Source organism: Pipistrellus kuhlii, unplaced genomic scaffold (genome assembly GCF_014108245.1).
Source record: "Pipistrellus kuhlii isolate mPipKuh1 unplaced genomic scaffold, mPipKuh1.p scaffold_m20_p_2, whole genome shotgun sequence".
Classification (NCBI taxonomy): domain Eukaryota; kingdom Metazoa; phylum Chordata; class Mammalia; order Chiroptera; family Vespertilionidae; genus Pipistrellus; species Pipistrellus kuhlii.
This window is the reverse complement of record NW_023425515.1, coordinates 175,284,822-175,305,863: the sequence shown is the minus strand read 5'-3', so window position 1 is coordinate 175,305,863 and position 21,042 is coordinate 175,284,822. Positions and strand designations below refer to the sequence as shown.

General features: G+C 43.9%; 1 protein-coding gene across 3 annotated transcripts in view; it reads right to left on the bottom strand.

Moving 5' to 3' along the window:
* CSMD2 (CUB and Sushi multiple domains 2) overlaps positions 1 to 21,042 on the bottom strand; it is a 540,305-nt gene that overhangs the window by 469,426 nt on the left and 49,837 nt on the right. For all 3 annotated transcript variants that reach the window (XM_036446754.2, XM_045584884.1, XM_045584885.1), the window contains exon 2: positions 12,097 to 12,313. In XM_036446754.2, the coding sequence (XP_036302647.1) occupies positions 12,097 to 12,313 (217 nt within the window). The remainder of the gene's footprint in view (positions 1 to 12,096; positions 12,314 to 21,042) is intronic.

Below are 21,042 nucleotides of genomic sequence, written 5' to 3'. Positions count from 1 at the left end.
GAGCCAGTGAGAGTCCAAACAAGGACTTGAACCCAAGTGCACTGGCTCCACAGTCTCTCTCACAACCACCACACCACACCTTGTACTCATCTGGGGCTGCAGGGGATGAGATGGGGCTCAAAACTACAACCAGAACCACATGTTGGTGCCAAAAAGAATTCATGGAAAGTCAGAAGCACAAAAACTGCTTCAAAATATATGGGGCAAAGGCCTAAGCTTTAGGCACAAAGGCCAGTCCATCCAGGAGCTTTATCTCTCCAAAGCAAACAAGACCAACTGTCAACTCTGGAAAGCTATGGACTGTGCTATCTGGAGTCCTCGCCTACCTCTAGGTTCTAAAATAAATTCCTAAATACCAACACTCAAGTTTGCAATGGCTCAATGGCTAAGGAGACACAAGCTACAAAGATAGATAAACCTCAGACTCTCAGAAGTCTAAGTCTGTGTACAAGTTTATGTTGCCCTAATGTAAAATCCAACCAATCAGCAGCAGGTTCTATTGCCTAAAGTCATCCAGGCATCCAGACTTCTTCATTTCCTGTCTCCAGGGGAAAAGACAAAGTAGAATTATCCCAGAGGAGCTTTTCTGGACCAGGCCTGGGAGGGGTGTATATTACCTCTGTCCACTTTCTACTGACCACTAAGCTACACAGCGCCATCTAGGTGCAAGGGGGTGGGGTCTGGGATATATCACCCTGGCTGGGTGACTACTTCCCTCAGGCAACTCTACACTGCGGAGGAGGAGCAAGAAAGATCCACAGGGCTTAACAGGCCACTGGAAAATAAATCCTGACGCCAGAGACAAATGGGGAAACTGCTGAAAGTGCCAAGAGCAGTGACTGCATGGGCAGAAATAATCCGAGAAGATCAGGAGTGTTTTATAGCCCTCTGCACACATCTCCGGCATCGCTCAATCACACCACTTCAGCGCTAGAAGAGGCTTTGAAGTTCCGCTAAACTTAAGTCCTCAATTTACAAGTCAGGAAAATGCCATTGGCCCCGGAAGGAATAGGACTAGTTGAAGAGCAGGGCAAACCACAGTAGAGATGGGATGGAACCAGGACTCCTTGCGCTGGGCCTGGTGCTGGCACCACACCTTGTGGCAGTTCAGACCCATCAAGGAAATAGTAGTCTGGTTCTTTGTTCACTTAAAAGCTGAGAACTGCCCCACCCATGTGGCTCAGTGGTTGAATGTCAATCTATGAACCAGGAGGTCACCATCTGATTCTTGGTCAGGGCACATCTCAGCTCAATCTCCAGTGGGGTCAATGATTCTCTCTAATCACTGATGTTTCTATCTCTTTATCCGTCTTATAATACTTCCTCTCTGAAATCAATCTATCAATGTATCTACATACTAGTGTATATCTATGTGTGTGTGTGTGTGTGTAGATAATATTTTGAGAACTGGTTTTCTTTTCTATAAGAGGAGGATGAGCTCAATACTTGGAGGTATTAGTTGGGTGCCATTTCTGCAGACAAAGAAATGGAGTAAAGTCTGGAGTTACATGTCCAAACTTGCCTGCACCATGAGGACAACAGTCCCAGTTATCAGAGACCCTTGCACAGCACTTTCTGATATTCCCAAGGCTCAGCGAACTAGGGTTAAGGATAAAGAAAGGAGACACTTCCTTATCCCAGCAACAGCCCTTCTGGCTACCACCTGCAGCAAAGGCCAGATGAGGGCCATGGAGTGGCCAACTCCATTCCGGGGAAAAGTCGACTATTTGACCAACACCTGCTGACACTGTGGGCAGGACCCATCATGGGGAGGGGTGTAGGCAGCACAGGCCTTTTGCCTGAGACTCAGGCTCCGAAGTGGGCCTTATACAATATTTTGGCTGCTATTAACTAGCAGATTTGGCGAATGGGCACGGTAAGGTTTTACTACAAAAACAGACTTTGACCTTGAACCACCAGGGTCCAACCCCAACCATGCCTGCCCACACCCACCCTTTGGCACCTGGTGATGGAGCCTATGGATACCCCCTGGGTCACTGCAGCTGGAGTCCCAAGCCCCAAGCCTGACAGACCCTTCTTCCTCCCCTCCTGCAACCCCCTCAGCCCTGAATAATGTGGCCGTGCCAACCTGTGTGAACTTGGTGTCAAGTAGAACCTAGGAGTTTGAATACAGCTGCCCCACGGCAGGTGGCTTCTTAGAGATTCAGTTTTCTTAGAAATCAAACTGAAGGCAATATTCGTACCTCTGGGAAAACTGTGAAGATTAAATGAGATATGACCCATAAGTACCTGGTACACAACAGGTAAATATTCCAACCTCCCAACTCTCCCCTGGGTCCATTTAAGGCATCACAGCTCATGGTCTTACAGGTAAACAATGTCCGCCCCCCTCCACAAAAAAATCTTGCAACTGTTGGCAATAGGAGTCAGCAATCTCCCTGGGAACCTCTGTGAATCCCCCAAGCTTGCCTGGTGAAAGACCATGAATAACACCAAGGGCAGTAACTCAGAAAGACAGGCTGCTGCCCTGTCCCAGGCAACCCTGTCCAGCAGCCTCTGGCCTCTCCACTCTTCAGATGACTCTTTATTAATCACAGATAACTTTCCTGATTAAACACAAAGCTCATCACAACAGGTTTGCCTCTGGACAGCAAATCTGCCGGCATTTATGATGACTCAAACATATTTACTTCTCAGATGTTAGGGTTTTGATAAAATCCATAATGCCTTTGGCCTCAAGCCCTCTTCCTATTAATTATTAAACCCTTGTGTGTTTCGAGGGTAATTGAATCCATGTTTCTAATTAGTTTACACTTAATTCATCAGAACAATTTTTAAAGGGCTGATGGATGTCCCAATAAGCCTCATGGGCAGTTTAATGAATCTGTAGTTAAAAAGAGATTGGACACACACCAAACTGTTAACAGCAGTTACCTCCAGGGAGCGGGGCTGGGACGAGGAGGCACTTGTGTTTTTTTCACTGGAAACACGACTGCATGGCTTGACTTTTTGGAAGTAGTTGAGTTCCCGTTACTTCTACCATTTTAAAGAAACTGCTTAACAAGGAAAATGGAATGAATTTTTAAAAAAGGAAATGAAGTGAATGCAAATGAGTCCCATGCAGTGAGAAGGCTCCTTGTTGTGGAGCGGAAAGCCTGGTTTCTGGCTGCATGAGACCCACTGCTCCATTAGCCACTTAGAAGCTTAGAGAACTGAGGCGCTCACTAAACCCCTGCAAAGAAAATTAATATCCCCCATCTCATGGGTGGGTTGTTGAATTATTGTAGAAAACACGTGGAATGCCTGGTTAAGACTTTTTAGTGTCTCTACTTCCCTTAGGATACACCACAAATTCCTCAGAATGGCATATGGGACCCCTGATGATATGGCTCAGCCACATACCCACCTCCCACTGCACCCCAACCACTGTCATGGAGCACCCTGCTTTCTCTTGTTTTGCCTAGGCCTGTGCACACACTATTCTCTTGGCCCGAAACTCTCTCCCCATCCCTCCTTCCAGGCTGTATCAAGGAATCTCAATTTCCTCCAGAGAGCATTCATTCACTCACTCCATAGTTATTTGTTGAGCACCTACTATGGAACCTGGAGACACAATGCAGAGTAAAACAGAAATGGTCCCTGCAGTCAAAAAGCTTGCAGTCTTGTGGGAAATGAGCATGAATCCAATTATCACACACATCCACATGTAAAACCATGAAGGATGGATGTGTAATTTGAGGGGTTATCATCACAGGAGGGTGTGACTAGATTGAAAATTAGAGTTGTCTCAGAGGACCTGCTGGGTGAGAAAGTGATTAATAAGTTGAGATATGAAGAATGATACCTAAACAAAGGGAAGGTAGAGGGAAGACATCCCAGGCACCCAGATCAGAATCTAAAAAGATCTCAAGACTAGGTCAAATTCCCCAATCACAGCATTCTGGACTATCTGTTTTGTCTCCTTTAAGAGATCATAAATTCCTTGAAATCAGAAGCTGTCTTGATAACTGCTATATTCCCAGAACCTGGTGTTCCTGGTAGGCATTCAATACATCCTATCTAATAAAAGAGTAATATGCAAATTGACCGTACCTCTGCTACACCCACAAGCCACCTCCACCAGCCAATCAGGAGCAAGTATGCCAATCAACCCAACCAAGATGACTGCGGCCACAGAGCTGCAGCACGCAGGAGGCTTGGATTTCCCCGGCAATGGAGGAAGCCAAGCTTCCCTGCCGCTCTGGCCGGCCCAGGTTTACACTCAAGGCTACAAAGTTTCAATTATAGAAGGTAAATAAATCCCAACAGAAATGGCAGCAGCCATGGAGCTGGAGAGAGCAGGAGGACTGAGTTGCCCTGGCGATGGAGGAAGCCAAGCTTTCACATCCCTGGCCTGCCTTGGCCTCCACTCACGGCTACAAAGTTTTAAATAAATCCCAACAAAAATGGCTGCAGCCACTGAATGAGCAGGAGTTTTGGCTCCTCTCAAGGCTACAAAGTTTCAATTATCAAAGATAAGTAAGCCCCAAATACCAGAGCCTCAGCTTGGGTTGCTGGGGGCTTGGCTGGCCAGCAAACAACACAGGCCCCTCACCCAGGCCAACCCATGCCCCAAGAGAACCCCCACCTTGATTCAGGATACCCTTCAGGGCAAACAAGACAGCTCCCACCCATGCACCAGACCTCTATCCTACCTAATCCTATCTAATAAAAGAATAATATGCAAATTGATCATCACTCCAACACACAAGATGGCTTCCCCTATGTGGTCAAAGATAGCTGCCCCCATGTGAACACAAGATGGCTGCCACAAGATGGCCAGGAGGGGAGGGCAGTTAGGGGGGGACCCAGGTCTACAGCTGAGAACAGTTGGGAAGGAACCAGGCCTGCAGGGGTGGGTAGTTAGGAGTGATCAGGCCTGCAGGGGAGCAGATAGGCATCAATCAGGCTGTCAGGGGAGTGGTTAGGAGCAATCAGGAAGGTAGGAAGGCAAGCAGTAGGAAGCCAGCAGTCCTGGATTGTGAGAGAGCAGTCGGACATCCTTCAAGGAGTCCCAGATTGGAAAGGGTGCAGGCTGGGCTGAGGGACACACACACACACACACACATGCACGAATTTTGTGCACCGAGCCTCTGGTCTTAAAAAAATAACAGTGAATGAATGAATGAATGAATGTGTCCAGCATGATATCTGACCCATTACAGGTAACCAGTATCATTTCTTTTTTCTCCTCTCCAGTGTCCTCTCTCTGCTTCAGTCCTAATCAGGGATGCTCCCTCATCCCATGGGTCCTCCAGCTGCCTCCAGCCCACAAAACTCATTCTCAAGGAACTCTGGGGAGAGGACTCTCCAAGGACAATCAGACTAATGTACAAGGCACACTTTTTAAGGTACCTAACAGACAGGTTCTTTAGGGGCCTCTGCTGTGATCTATATTCATAAAACGGTAAATCTGGCAAATTGGGTGAAATTTTTACAACTTCCAAACAGGTGTCTAACGTCAGTAGAGTGAAATCTGCAACCAGCTCCAAATGACTAACTGCATTTCACCTTAGGCTGATGACAGAATGTGTATTGCCGGTAATTGAGGAAAACAAGCCATAGTGTTTCCCATAACGTGAGCCCAAATGTCTAGATTAAGGGATGCTTAGATGTGCTTAACTGGAGCAGTCATCACCGGCGCCCTATCAACCTCCAATGTACAGTGATGCAGTTTATTAGCAATGTCTCCATAGATTATGTTCGCTGTGTTCCATTAGAAAACTTCATTCCATATTAAACTGCAATGCAATCGGACGGCTGCCAGCACGGGAAGGCCATCTCATTGTGCGAAAGCAGAGATGTGGGAATTGTTTCGGTAATTCATCCAGGCAGGGCTGACACTGCATTCTCTGGAAGGCTCTTTGTTCTTTCCTTGCTAATTTCTAAACTCCTACAGGCTTCCCGGCCTTCAGGACCAGCTCCTACTCCCATTTCCCACCCTGATCCATTATGAGAAGAATCTGATCAGCTTCTATTGTAAATTTAATTTCAAGCAGCCAGACGCTGCCTCCTGGCACCCTGGGATGCTGCTGCTTGTGAATAGCTCTAGATGAAATGTGAGATGCTTTCAAGAAGATGGCGATGAACCCCTGGTGGAGAAAGGGAGTCGTTGGGAGATGAATGGCATCTGCATATAGAACAAGCTGTGCACAGTGTGCCCGCTGGCACCTCTTCACGCACGATGCCAGGTGCAGCCTTCAGTACCTTGCATCGCCGAGAATCCTCCCTTTCTCAGAGGAGGACACTGAGGTTCGGGTGGGTTGACTCATTTGTCCAAGGTCACTGACATAGAAATGAGATCAGAATTCAGGTGCCTGACACTAAAGGCCTTCACTCCTCAATCGCCTCCCGTGGGATTCCTCAACCTTAGCGCTGCTGGCATTTGTGGTGGGAGGCTGTCCCCTGCCAGGTAAGATGTTTAGCAGCATCCCTGGCCTCTTCCCACTAGATGCCACAGCCCCTCTCTGGTCTGACAGCCCAAAATGTCTCCAGACATTGCCAAATGTCCCCTGGGGCTCAAAATTGCCTTCAGGTGAGAACAATTGCTCTGCCTCATGACTTATAAATGTACTTGTGTTTGTGTGTGTGTGTGTGTGTGTGTGTGTGTGTGTGTCTTTTTGCTTAACTATGTTTTATTATTTTTCTACAAATATTTAAGTATTCCTTTTGTTTATGTATCACCACAATTAAAAGCAGTTTACATACATTATTTAATTTAATCCTATGAAATAGATACTGATACTAGTATTCCCAGTTCATAGACAAAGATATTGAGGATGAGAGGCGGAGTGAAAAAAGAAATGCATTAAAAATGTACAGAAAGCAGAATTGCAGAACTTATGCCTGTCAGTCAAGACATGACAATAAACACAGAAAGCCTACTGCAGGCTTGTGCCCCACAGATGGGTGACCAGGGGACCAGTAATGCCACCCACAAGGAATGACTCCCTGTGAGTTCAGTACCTGCTTCAGGTATTACATTTGCAGTTCCCTAAATCTAAAATGTCTAACAGTTGAGCCACAGAGATGTGTCAAGACAGGCACCAAAGTCCTCTGCAAACAGTCTTGAGTTTCTAGGTCCTGAGAATAGCAGGGCAGGGGGAAATGCAGATAATGTCTGTGGAGCACTATGGGGTCTGCAGCAGGCGGCTCACATGCTACAACCCTGTAAGGCAGGTCAGTGTCACCTTTATTTTATAGATGAGGCTCAGAAAGGCCAAACTTGGGCAGGTCACAGAGCAAATAAATGCAAAACCGAGCTGCATATAAATCTAGGCCTGTCCTCACTGTACCCTACTGACTCCTGGGAAAACACTGTGACAGGAGGTGACCTACCTTTCTGCCAAATGAATGAAGGATAACGTCAGTGCAGCAAACAGCCTGGTAGGCTGAGAGAACACATTTTACTGGAAACTAGATCCACTGGGCCAATATGGCTCATTTTCTGCTTCCAAGTCAGACACTGTGGAGTCAACCTCCATCCCTTCCTTTTTCTTATTCCCACTCCACAGTCCCTATATATCTACTCTTAACTCTGGGGGGAATGCTTTCCCAGAGCATCACACAAATCCACGGCATCTTCTCTCCTCGTTGTTCCACCTCAGGCGCCACCGTCTCCTGCCTGGCCTGTCAATCACTAGTCTGGTCACCAAGCCAGCGGGTTTTCCATACTGCAGCCAGATTGTGCCAGAATCCTTCATTTAGAAACCTTCATTAGAAAAGCACCTGCCAAATACCTACAGCTAACATCATATTTAATGGGAAAGATTAAATGTTTTAAAATCAGGAACAGGACAAGAATGTCAACTCTCACCACTTCTATTCAATGTTGTTCTGAAGGTTCTATAGAATGCAATTAGGAAAAAAAAAGAAAAAGGATTTGATTAAAAGCAACTAGATTGGAAAAGAACTAAAACTGTTTTTATTCAGAGATATAAAAAACCATTAGGACTATTAATGACAAGTTCAGCTAGGTCACAGGATATAAGATACTGTATTTCTAGATATTCATGAAAATTTCAAAAATTAAATTAAATTAAAAATAATTCTTTATTCATAATAGCATCAAAAAGAATAAAAATCTTAAGAGAGATGTTCAGGTCAAGATGAAGAGGCAAGATAATATATTAAGCTCCCCTTCAACCTAACACCCTAAATTCTCATGGAAACAACCTAAGGTTTATTAAATAAATAAATAAATAAATAAATAAATAAATAAATAAGAGAGAGAGAGAGAGAGAGAGAGAGAGAGAGAGAGAGAGAGAGAGAGAAAGAGAGAGAGAGAGACTGACTATATGTCCATGTTGGAAACTAGGAAAGAGAGAGATGCCTACATGCTATAATCACTAAGGAATTTCTATAAGGTGTAATAGCAAAGAGACCTGATTTTTAAAAAGCTAACTAGACAAGATGTTGACAGAGAAATACAGTTTAAGCCCTGGCTGGTGTGCCTCAGTTGGTTGGGTGTTGTCCCGTGCACTGAAAGGTTGCTGGTTCAATTTCTGGTCAGGGCCCATGCCCTGGTTGCGGGCCCAATCCCCATATTCAAGAGGCAGCCAATCAATGTTTACCTTTCACATCACTATTTCTCTCTCTTTCCCTTCCTTTTTCTCTAAAAAATAAAAATAACACAGTTTAAAATGTGTTCTGAAGTAACTTTAACTACTAGACTAAAAATCACAGAAAGGGCAAAGAAAACTTACACTTGAAGATAGAGAAAGGGAAATGGCATAAGAAAGCTAAAAAACACAAAGCATTAACTATTACACAAATATTACACAATAGAGAAAGTATATCAGTTATCACCAAAAAAAGAGTGAAATAAACTTTCCAGTTAAAGAATAAGACTCTCAGGAAAGATTTAAAAATAAAAATGCAATTACATCTTATATTAAGAGATACATCTAAAACAATGACATAGAAATATTAAAAATAAAGAAAGTGGCAAACAGGGACTCAATAAATACAAAACTAAAAGAAAATAAAGGTGGTAATATTGGTATAAAACTAGAAATTAAAGCAAAAAACCTTTGGGGAAAATATAATTTTTATATTGAAAAATACATATAATTCACTCTGAAGATCTAATGCTAAAAATATATGCTGAAGAGCGTACCATCAAAATACATAAAATAAAAGGATGAATTGACAAAAATAGTGAAAATGTAGTCAACACACTGCTTATCCTTGACAAATATCATCTAGACAATAAAGACATTAGAAAAAATAAATTCTAAAAGTTTTACCCTTCAACCAAAGAATCTGAGGTGTTTTTTTTTTCAAATACTCATAGAACATTTACATAAAAATGATCTTATACTATGAAAATAAAAGCAACAAATTCTCCAAAGTAGAAATCATAATCTAATCATAGTACAATTCAACAGGATAATAATTTTTAAGTATAAAAAAGTTTATTGGAAAGTTTTAGGAAAAATCTCTAGAGGCAAGGAAGGAGCAAAACTGCAATTAGATATTCTTTCTACAATAATGACTATCCATCAAAATTAATGAGATATAGTCAAAGTTATACTTAGGGGGAAATTTTGATTACCAAATAGGAAATAATGGATCTAATTCAATTCACAAAACCAGCAAAAGAGCAATATCAGCCTAAGGTGAGTGAGAGAAAAGAATGCATAAATATAAAAACAGAAATCAATAAGTTAGATAATAGGGAAATAATAAAATTGATAGCCCTAGAATTAGAACTTTAAAAAGACCCATAAAACAGGCAAACTGCAGCAAGACGAACTGAGTAAAAAGAAAAACACAGATGCACAGGAGCTGGTGCAAGAAAGGAGATGTAATCCCAGGAACTGTGGGGATAGAAATGTTCCCTGGGAGAACTATACTTATTTCTACACTGCTACCCTTGACAATCTCCATAAAATAGATGACTTCCTAGACAAGCATACATATAGAAACTGACTCCTCAGTAAAATCTGAGTAGATTAATAACCATGTGAGAACATAAAAGAATCCACAAACACCCAAGGGTCCCCACCAAACACACTTGCTATCCCCCCTACAGACCCAAAGGAGTGTCATTCCAAAACCTTCAAACAGCACATTTTTCATGCTGTTTGGATGGTCCCCCTCTGCGGTCATTTCCCCTCCGAGGGTCCTCCAAGGTGTGAGCTCCTCTGCTATAGGCATAGCTTTCTCTCCAGCCCTCCCCTCGGCTGAACCTGGATGCCCTTGGCTACTTCTGAAATAAACTGACATGACCAGATCAGGAAGGTGACACAGAAGGAACCCAAGCAAGGATAACCCAGTGAAGGTACAAACCCTGGTTCCTCAAACATGGCTGGTTGGCCTGCATGGGCTAAGCGGGGGCCAGGTGCACAATCCAGGACCACCTCCCAAGGTTATGAAACCCCCACCTTCCAGGCGAGAGCAATCCCCACCTCTGGTGAGCCTTCTAACACTTCACTCAGAGCCTGCAAACCCAAATGTCAGGAAACAGAGGTCTGACCACATGTGTGTGGACGCTGCTTTAAAAGAAAGGAAAGCTAGAGTAACCCCAGTCGGCAGAGCTGGAATGTTTCCTGCAGCATCCATACCCCAACCAAGCAGCCCATTAGCCTAACAGGACGTTTTATCTTTCAACATTCATTCAACATTCACCACCGGTCAATGCAGGTGCCCTACATGGTGTCGCCTAAGCTCAACATCTGATGTGAGGACTCGCTCCCCTGTGACCTCATCCAGCCACGTGGTCTTCAGCACTACCTAGCACTGATTTCCTTGAACTCTAAACTCATATTCAAGCCCATTCCTGTCTCTCTCATTACCATGTAACCTCTATGAAGACTGTGGCTTTGTTTTGCTAACAGCTATATTCCCAGCACCCAGGTCAGTGTCTGGAACATACATGTGCTCATGAAATATTTGTGGAATGAATTAGGGCAGTGGGGACTCCAGTCCCTTCACCCAAGTTGCACTGAACACCTACTGTGTGCCAAATCCTGCCGAGCCCAAGGGAGATGAATAAGCCCTGTCTGGTCTAAAACAAACTACTCGTCTGGGGCGCCCCAGACACTCCAACCTCTGCTGCAGGCTTGGCAGTCTCACCTCTGCACTGCCCAGAGAGGGCAGGTTGCCAGAGAGAAGAGGGCTGGAGCGGAATTACAAATATTGTCTGTAACACTGCTCCAGGCACCTTCAACAAAGCCTTGAGGTTAAGGACTTGGCAGGGACGCCTCATTAATTACAATAGCACCACCCCCTCCCCAACCCACCCCTTCAGCTCCCTGGGACTTGGCTGGTTGGCTGGTAAGCCATTAACGCTATAACTTCCTGGGGAGCCCAAAGCCTGGCAGGCAGGACCAGGACAAGGCCTGCAATGGAGCAGAGCAAACTACCATCAATCAAACCTCAGAATGGCAACTCTGGAGCCCTTACAGCTGCCCCAGAAAGTCTGCCCTTTCTGCAGAGGCTGTAGCTTCCATCCCCGTCTCCCTCCGCCATGTGAACCCCCTGCTTCAGAGGCAGCTCAGGGTTACAGGAAAGCAGAATCACCTCCTCCATGGTTTTGTCTTCCATCGCCTGCAATGGGATCTGAGAGAGCGGGATCTTCCCCAAATTTCTGATTCTACACCCATAGCCACAGCCACAAGGTTTGCGGCCAAGGCAAAATGCAAAGCAATTTCCAACAAAGTATTAATGGTTTTCAAGTATAGAATGCAAGTCACAGCCACTATTATTAGCCTCCAACTCCTATCTGCTAGGTCCCAGGGGAGAAAATTAATTTCTGTGTGTGCAAAGAATATACACCAACAGATATTCATATATACACCATTTACACACAAAATCCGTTTTCAAGAGAAAAATTTGAATTTCTCTATAACCCTTTTATGTCTTCTGTCGAGTCTTCCCAAATATCCACCTCATCAACCCTGTCCGCTGAGCACTTCTAAGCAGGAGAAAGGAACTGGAAAATACAAAGAAAGCAAAGGAGCTGAGGGCAGGCCTCATGAAAACAGAGGTCTTCGCTGATGACCATCAATCTCTCAACCCCAGTGGGTTCCTTCTCTCACACAGCTTGGCTCGGGGCCCAGCTACGTGCTGCGGGGAAGAGACGGGTGGTACCTGGTTCGCAGGTTCTCTGGCTGCGGTGGGCCATCGAACACCGACAGGACATCGAAGTCCTCCTCCAGGGCGAAGGACTGGAAGACGAGCTGGATCCTGTGCTGGTCCTCTGCGGTGATGGTCCACGTGCAGTTGGCGTAATTGGGGTAGCCGTACGGGAACCCTGGGCTCTCCACTGTCCCATTGGGACCCTGCAGTTGGAATGTGCAGTTCTGGCCTGGGAGAGAGAAAGGGAGCAATTCAGTGTGGCCTGGAGAACTCCTAGAAGCTTCCAGAGAGATAGGAGCTCTGTGTTAGAGAATCATGAACCCGCTTTTCCAGGTGCTTCCAGATGCCAGCTCCACGCTTATCACAGAGGGAGGGAAGACAGGTGACTGACACTGAGTGTGAGCCTGTTACGCCGCGTACTGTCCAGGTGTACAATGAGCATCGCTGTGCCCAAGCCTGAGAACAACTCTGTGAGGTAGGACACGAAGGCTCAGAGAGAGTGGACAATGAAAAGACAACCAGACTAGGCAGCATGTGGACTTCCCCTTTACATTAAATGCCAGAGTGAGGATTTCAACTTTCTGCACCTTCCGCACCCTCCTGACTCTCCAGGCCCCTCATCTCACCTCCTGTCCTCTCTTCTCACTCCCCCAGAAAATAAAAGCCATCAGTGGGGATCCCTTGTCTTCCCAATTCCAAACCCATCTAGCCTGCCCCACGCTGCCTTCCTTCTTCCAACAGAGGAACCATCTCTCCTTCAATCTTAACATTAAGACAAACCAAAAAAAAAAAAAAATGCGGTTCTATGGAAAGTAAATTCATAGAGTGATCTGATCATAAATTCTTAAATGGACAGGTTACGTTGGGTAGTCATGCCCCAGGCCTGTAACCTCTTTAATGAAAGGTTTATCTTTGCCTTGAGCAAGCCTTGTCCATTGCCTCTGTGCATATAGGTTAACAGGCCTTTGAAATGCATCTTTTCAGACCCCTCAGAAGGAAAACCACCCTCAAGAGAACACATCTTCTCATTAGCCTGTAATCCCATTCCGGCCTGCTTTCTCCTGCTTTCACGCTTCATATAATCTTCCTTACGTCCCTCCCTAATTCCAAATGCATGAAAGAAGATGCAAACTGTTCTCTAAGTCTGTGGAGATCCTGCTTCCAGGCATCTCCTCTGGCTCAAATAAACTTCAGAAAAATTATCTACAGGTCTGGATGTTCTCATAGTTACAACATAATCCTTCCATGTGCCCTTTGGGTCCCAGCCCCCCTCCTCTTCATGAACCTTATATATGCTTCTCTCTTCTATAGGATACACATGCTTAAGCCTTTCCTTTCCACTGGAACCTTCCCATTTTAAATGTGCTCAAGATTCCATCATTAAGAAAACAATTCCCCACTCTACTCCTCATTTCCCGCCAGCCTCATGTCTATCTTCCCCTTCACAGCCAAATTTCTGGAAAACACACCTTTTTTACAAGCTTTGTCTCCATTTCCTTACTTCCCACTCACTCTCCAGCCCTGATGCTTCTGCCTTTTGGTTCCAAAGAGGTCTACTGAGGTCACTGATGGATAGAGCGGGTCTTTTCAGTCTTCATTTAATAGAGCTCTCTCTCATCTGCCTCTAACAGTGTTATACATCCTCCTGAAAACAGTCCTCCCAGGCCAGTCTCAGACTTCACTGTGTGTGTGTACAATGCCTGGGGACAAGGCTGAAATGTAGATTCTGATCCACACCATCTGGGTGGGGCCGGAGTGTCTGCTCCTCTAACTCACTCTCTGGTGAGGCTGTGCTGCTTCTCAGAAAGCCCCTCATTGCTGTTCAATAATAAAAAATAAAATAAATCAGTTAAGGTCTACGAAGGTCTCTGTACAGTCCGGCCCCTGGTGACCTCTTAGCCTTGAATCCACTGGTTTCCAGTCAAGCCCCGCCCTTCTCAGTCATCTGTATCTGATGCACTCTCTTACTGCACAGCCACAGGACCTTTGCATGTGCTGTTTTCTCTGCTTTGAACACTCTCCCATTCCTACTTGGCATATTTATCTTTCAGATCATGGTCAAGGGCCTCTCCTTGACTGGAACAAACTCCCTATTATATGCTCTTGTGACACCATAACCTCTCACTGGTAGCACCTATCATAGAAGCAAATTTCCATGTTTCCGTGTGATTATTTAATAAATATCCATCTCCTTGCCAGGCCATAAGCTCCATGAGAAAGCAGACTATATAAGCGTTTTCCCATTTTTAAAGCCACAAACCAACCTCAGTACTAGGCACATGATAAGTTCTCAATAATTTAACACATTGGAAATAATGAACAACATAAACTGATGAACAAAAACAAACCCGGAGACAGGGAAGCATCAATCAGACTGTCAAACCTCAGAGGGAAGGTAGGAGAAGGTGGGGGAAAGAGGGAGAGAGCAACTAAAAGATTGTATGCATGCACATAAGCCTAAACAGTGGTCACAGACAACAGGGGCGGGGAGGGGGGGCATACGTGGAGAAGGGTTTGGGATAAGAATGGGGGATCAGAACATTTATGTGATACCATAATCAATAAAAAGTAATAATAATTTAACACACTGTATTTGGTTAGACGCTCTTCTAACAACTTTATACGTATTGACTTGTTTAATCCTCACAACAGCATTATAGGGTGGATACTATAAAAATTATCTCCATTTTACAGGTGAAGAACTAAGGCAAAGATAAATGAAGGGAGGAGGCCCAAGTCCCACTGTTACTCACAGTCAGGATTCAAAAGTAAGAAGTCCACTTCAGATCCACCTGCTTAACCATGATGCTAATACACTGACTCAACACCAATTATTTTTTAAAGCCCACATTAGGGATTAACTGACAAAGGACAGTTAATCTCTAAAATGACTAATATTGAAAAAATAAGCTGTAACACAAAGCATCCCAGTAAGAGAGCAAAAAGTTAAGGTCTTCTGAGTAAATGCTAAATGGGCATTTAATAAAATAAGACATGTAGACCTGATTAAAATAGCACCCGGGACCAGGAGAAAGAATATTTCCTTAGCCATCGTTTTAGAACAATTACCTACATGGTACTCTTGGTGAAATAACTGATTAAGATCAGGAATGAGACAGAAATGCTACTATCACCTCTGAGATTTCACGCCTTATTGGATGAGCCAGCCCATGCGACACAAGGGGAGGAAATGAGGAAGAAGCGAGCATATGGTTTGCAGATGATATGTTAATATACCCAGAAAACCCAGGAGAATTAATTATAAAGTTATTAGAACTAATAAGAAATTTTAGCTAAGTAGCCAAATGTGAAAGAAATATACAAAATCAATAACATTTCGCCGAAACCAGTTTGGCTCAGTGGATAGCACGTCGGCCTGTGGACTGAAAGGTCCCAGGTTCGATTCTGGTCAAAGGCATGTACTTTGGTTGCTGGCACATCCCCAGTAGGGGGTGTGCAAGAGACAGCTGATTAATGATTCTCTCTCATTGATGTTTCTAACTCTCTTTTCCTCTCTCTTCCTCTCTGTGAGAAATCAATAAAATATATATTTTTTAAATCAATAACATTTCTATTACCAGAGACAGATGAGAATATAAAGAAAACAGATGAGAATATAAAGAAAATATAAATAAACTTAATACGGACTGTGTAGGCACTGTATGAAAATAACTTTTATAGAGGGATAAAAAAATTTTTGAATAACTGGAGAGACATAGCATAATCTTGAGTGGAAAGACTACTGAAAGGTTAATTTAGCATATTAACCTTTTGAGAAGTTATTGAAAAGTTAATTTATAAGCTTAATGCAATTCTGATCAAAAGCCTGATGACCTGTTTTAAATTTAGTAAAATGACACCTAAAGTCTAACTGGGAACATAGGCATTTACAGACAATGCAGAAATGTATTATAGTAGTAGCCTTATCCTACAGGGTACTAAACAGAACCAGCAAGTGACATTTATGAAAATAGTGTGGAGGAGGTCCAAGAGTGAACAGGCAGAACATGAAATGATATTGCAAAATAGTCTTAATACACATAAAAATTGAAATATGTGTAAGACAACATTAAAATATCAATGAGAAAAGAAACACATTTTTGCAGGGTCAACTAACTGTTTGGGAAAAGAATTATCTCATTGACTCGCACCACATACTAAATACATTCCAGATAGAATAAAGAGTCATAAGCTAAAAAAAAAAAAAAAAAACCCAGCCAAAAGCACAGTTAGAAGAAAATATTGGCAAACAATGACCTAACTGTGTGATTTTCTGAACATAAAAGCTATGGAAGATACAAGATTGATGGTTTTATTTTATTTATTTATTTAAATATATTGTATTGATTTTGTACAGAGAGGAAGGGAGAGAGATAGAGAGCCAGAAACATCGATGAGAGAGAGTCATCGATCAGCTGCCTCCTGCACATCCCCCACTGTGGATATGACCGCAACCAAGGTACATGCCCTTGACCGGAATCAAACCCGGGTCCCTTCAGTCCCCAAGCCGACGCTCTATCCATTGAGCCAAACCGGTCTCGGCGAAGATTGATGGTTTTATACAAAAATTATTAATGGTTGTATGTCAAAAATAGAAGCAAAATGAAAAGGCACATAAAATGATAGGTAAAAAGTAATATTCTTAATACAGGAAGAACTTTGATGAGTCAATAGGAAAACAACAAGCAGTGTAACTGAGGGTCTTGAAGAAGTTAGTTCACAAAAGAAGACCTAAGTACCCCCAGAAACTAGAAATATATTTCTACAATAACAACTAAATAAAACTTCTATCTCTACAATTCCAAAGGAGTCCCCTAGTTCACTTCCCCTCACTGGCAGTGACACCAATCTTCTGGGCTCATGCTCTAAAACCTGCCGGGTGTTGTCACTATATCATGTCACTCATGCATTTATTCATTCCTCTTGGTTCAATCCTGGGATGGGCCATGAGCCTTGGACCACAGATTAGACATAAGCAGATACATGTACAAATAGAAACACAGAGTGATCCTCAAGTACAGATCCCATAAGAGCCACACCTTTAGAGCTACCCTCATTCATGTCCTGGACAATCATTGACACCAACATTCACCACCATCCCAGCATCCCAGACTAGCACAGTTCTGCAGTTTCTGATTCAGAATCTGGGTACTAAGAGTGAAAAAACAGATGAATAAGGTTCAGAACAGAGCCCCCAGGGAACACTTTCCATGTACAAGGTATAAGGAAGGAGACAGAGTAGGGGCAGGGCGGCAGGCAGAACGGTGGGAAGAGAACCAGAGGGAGAAGGTGATTCAATGTGTGGAGATCTAAGTGTGGAGAGGCTAAGACGAGGGTTTGGGAGGAGGCCTCTCAGTCTTATGTCTAAATGGTCATTCTAGAAATAAGAACACAGAGTGAAAGCTTTATCCTGGTTCCTACTTCATCCCCAGTGCCTGAATTCAAAAAGTATCTGCTGAATGGATACATGAATTCCAGCAAAGACAAGTGGCAGGTGGCAAGGGAACAGAGAACAGATTATAACAGGTAAAGGCAAGATTGGCTGGTGAGCGGGTAAAAGACACTATATTTTAAACAGTAATTTATACTTTTCTCATTTTTGAAAATTAGAAAGATATAGGCAAGAATTTTTTTTTAAAAAGGACACATCATAATCTCACCTTCCTACCAGAGGCAACTGCTGTTAGTATTTTCATTTACTTTTTTTCTAATTTCTTCATGCATATTTCACACTGGTGAGATAATCCTATATAATGAAAGGCTAATATGCAAATAGACCAAACCAAACGGTAGAACAACCAAACAATTGATTGCTATGACTTGTGCTGACCACCAGGGGGCATGTGCAGGTGTTGACCACAGTGAGATGGTGGAGTAAGTGAGCGAGGGCACCAGACCCAGGCAGGTTGCTGGTCACTGTCATTGAGGCGAGCCTCTGGTGCTTACTGAAAATTCTTTGTTCCCACATGCCACAGTCCTGCCTGGTACTTGCACCTGCTGCCTATGCCGGCACCAGCCCCACTGCTGGTACCCAGCACTGGTCCCAATCACTTGGCACCATCAGAGGGTGTGAGTGGAGGCTGTTAACCCGATCACCCCTAAGGGCTTCTCCACCTCCCCCTGCTCCTGAGAGGTGATCAGGGCAGCAGCCTCAGCTTGCACCCACTGACAGTGCTGGCCCCGCTCACACCCACTGCTGGCATCGGTTCCAATCACTCAGCAGCATGGTCAGTATGTGGGAGCGGCAGCGGGGCTGCTAGCAGACAGGGAACTAGGGGCTGCAGTGGGAGGAGCTAGGCAGGGTTGCAGAGGATGGGCTGATACCCACCCCTGTGCCTACCACAGCCTCACAGCCTACAGTTCCTTTCAAGGTGATTTCATGCACTGGGCCCCTAGTGTGTATATAATGTTGTATTCTTTTCAATAAATTATTCTTTTGCCAAATCACAGAAGGTCATAGGCACTTCTAATATGCATAAATATCCTTACATGCAACACAAAGATTACAAAGAATTCATCTCTCCTCTCTTTCCCTTTCACCCAACCCAAAGTAACTGACATTAACAGGCAGGTGTCCTGCTCCAACCTTCTCCTCTCTCATGCAAACAAACGGGCACAGTAAGGCAGAATTTTTATTTTTTGTTTCAAAAGTGAAATTGAGTTCAGCTCATTTCTCTGAAACTTGCTTTCTCACTTAACAATCCTTCAGGGGCACCTTCCAGGTCAGTAAATACATATCTAACTTGTTTTTCATATAAATGTGTAATATTCCAGAGCAAGGATGTAACTCAATTTATTCAACCACTCCCCTGCTGATGGCCATTCAGGTATTTTCTTGGTTTTCTTTTGCAACAACTCAGTAAACATTATAACATGAGCATTTCCCCAAGATATTGAATCTGTTCATAAACAGCATTTCAAATGGATGCACAACATTCCAATATATGGTTATACTAGAATTTACTCAACCATTCCCCTGTCAAACATTTAAATTGTTTCTGGATTTTCCCCCTATCCTATATAATAAAAGGCTAATATGCAAATCAACTGAACAGCGAAACAACCAGTCGCTATGGCATGCACTGACCACCAGGGGGGCAGACACTCAATGCAGGAGTTGCCCTCTGGTGGTCAGTGCATTCCCACAGGAGGAGCGCTGCTCAGCCAGAATCCGGGTTTATGGCTGGCAAGCGTAGCGGCCTTCGACTGCCTGCTTAGGGAAGCAGGCCTAAACCATCAGTGGGACATTCCCCAAAGGCTCCCAGGCTGTAAGTGCAAAATTGAGTGCACTGGGCCTCTAGTTATAAATAAGACTCTTAGGAAGGTCTAGTGACAGAATGTTGGTCAGTTCAGTGGAAAATGCTTTTCCATGGCCAGAGTCCCAGAATGAATGTTCACTTTTGCAACAGTGGCATCCAGCTTTGGTTTCGGGGGAGGGAAGGTATTGTCCATAACGGGTTGGCTGACCTCTGTGACAAGCATTGTCAGAGGTGTGTAGTTAGGGCTGGACGCCTGACTGGTTTGGAAGTCTCCCTGAAATCAAATGTGTGTTCATGAACTAAGAAAGTTATAACCCAGAGCACTCCGACTGAAATGCTAACAGAGTGGGAGTCCATGCCAAAGTGGCTGAACATTCTTTCATGCCTATGAAATGCTGAGCTTTTTCCAAGAAAACAGCTACCTGTTCCTCACTTCAGTGACCAGCTTCCTGCCTTGTAAATAGGAATGCTGCTGTAGACGTGCATCTGAGTACCCAAGATGGTGTCTGTCTTCTCTCACCCATGCCTCTAAGTCAACGGAGCTACCAAACATGACCCATTTTGAGCTCAAGAACAATCCTGGAGAGCTGGATTCTTCAGGCTGTTGCGCACATATTTATTTTTGGATGATTTCCCTAGGACACTTCCAAGGTGCAGGTTACTGGGCCAAAGGATATGACCTTACTGAGGCTTTGGCTCTGTTTCGCCCATTGGTTTCTTTCTTTCCAGAGTAAGTACATCAATTGCATTCTCAATAGCCTGTGTAGGAATGCCTATCTCAAGGCACACTCACCACCACTGTCCATGATCTCACTGAGAAGTTTTTGTCTACTTGTTGGGTACAAAAAGTGCTATCTTATTTTATTTAGCATCTCCTTGTGACTCAGATTCAACATGTTTTCAGACCTTTCCTGGTGATTTTAATTCCTCCTTTGGGGAACTAGCTGATAAATTCCTGTGCTCATTTTTCAATGTGGTATTTTTTTCTCACTGATTTGTATATTTAAACCTTCTGGGCATCGTATGTAGTACATAAGTACACTCCGTAGTCGTTTTTGCCTTTTTATGCTGTTTGACATAGAGGTTTCTCAATTTTATGTACTTAAATCTTCCATAAGCTCTTACCACTTTTCTTATCGATTTGTACTAACTCTTTATAGAATCAGGATTTCACTTTTTTGTCAATGTTGTGGCAAAGATTGTTTTCTACCTGGTTATGTGCTTTGTTTGGTTTAGCTTTTTCATGCCTTTATACAGGCAGTCACATTTACCTATCTTTTTCTCAGTAACATGTTTCCTTTTGGATGCTTAGAAAGACTTCACTCTGGTTTCTCATCTCACTCAACAGAAAAGCCAAGGACCATGTTGTGTCTCAAATGGCCTACCTGTGGACAGCCACTGCCCCTTTACCTCCTCTCCTGTCTCTCCTGAGCTCATCCCTGTAATCGCCATGCTGCCTCCTAGCTGTTCCTTAAGCCCATCACTTGCCCACTCTGGGAAACTTGCATTTGCTCAAGGTATAGCCCAGAAAGCTCTTTCTCCAATGCTCTGTGATCCCCTCCCCCATCTTCTTCAATCTCAGCTAAATATCACTTCCTCGGGCCCTCCTCTCAACCCAGGTGCTCCAGGTTCCTGTTTCATTTTTCCACAAAGCACTTGGCACCCTCTGACGTATACTTTCCTGTTTATCTTCTGTCTC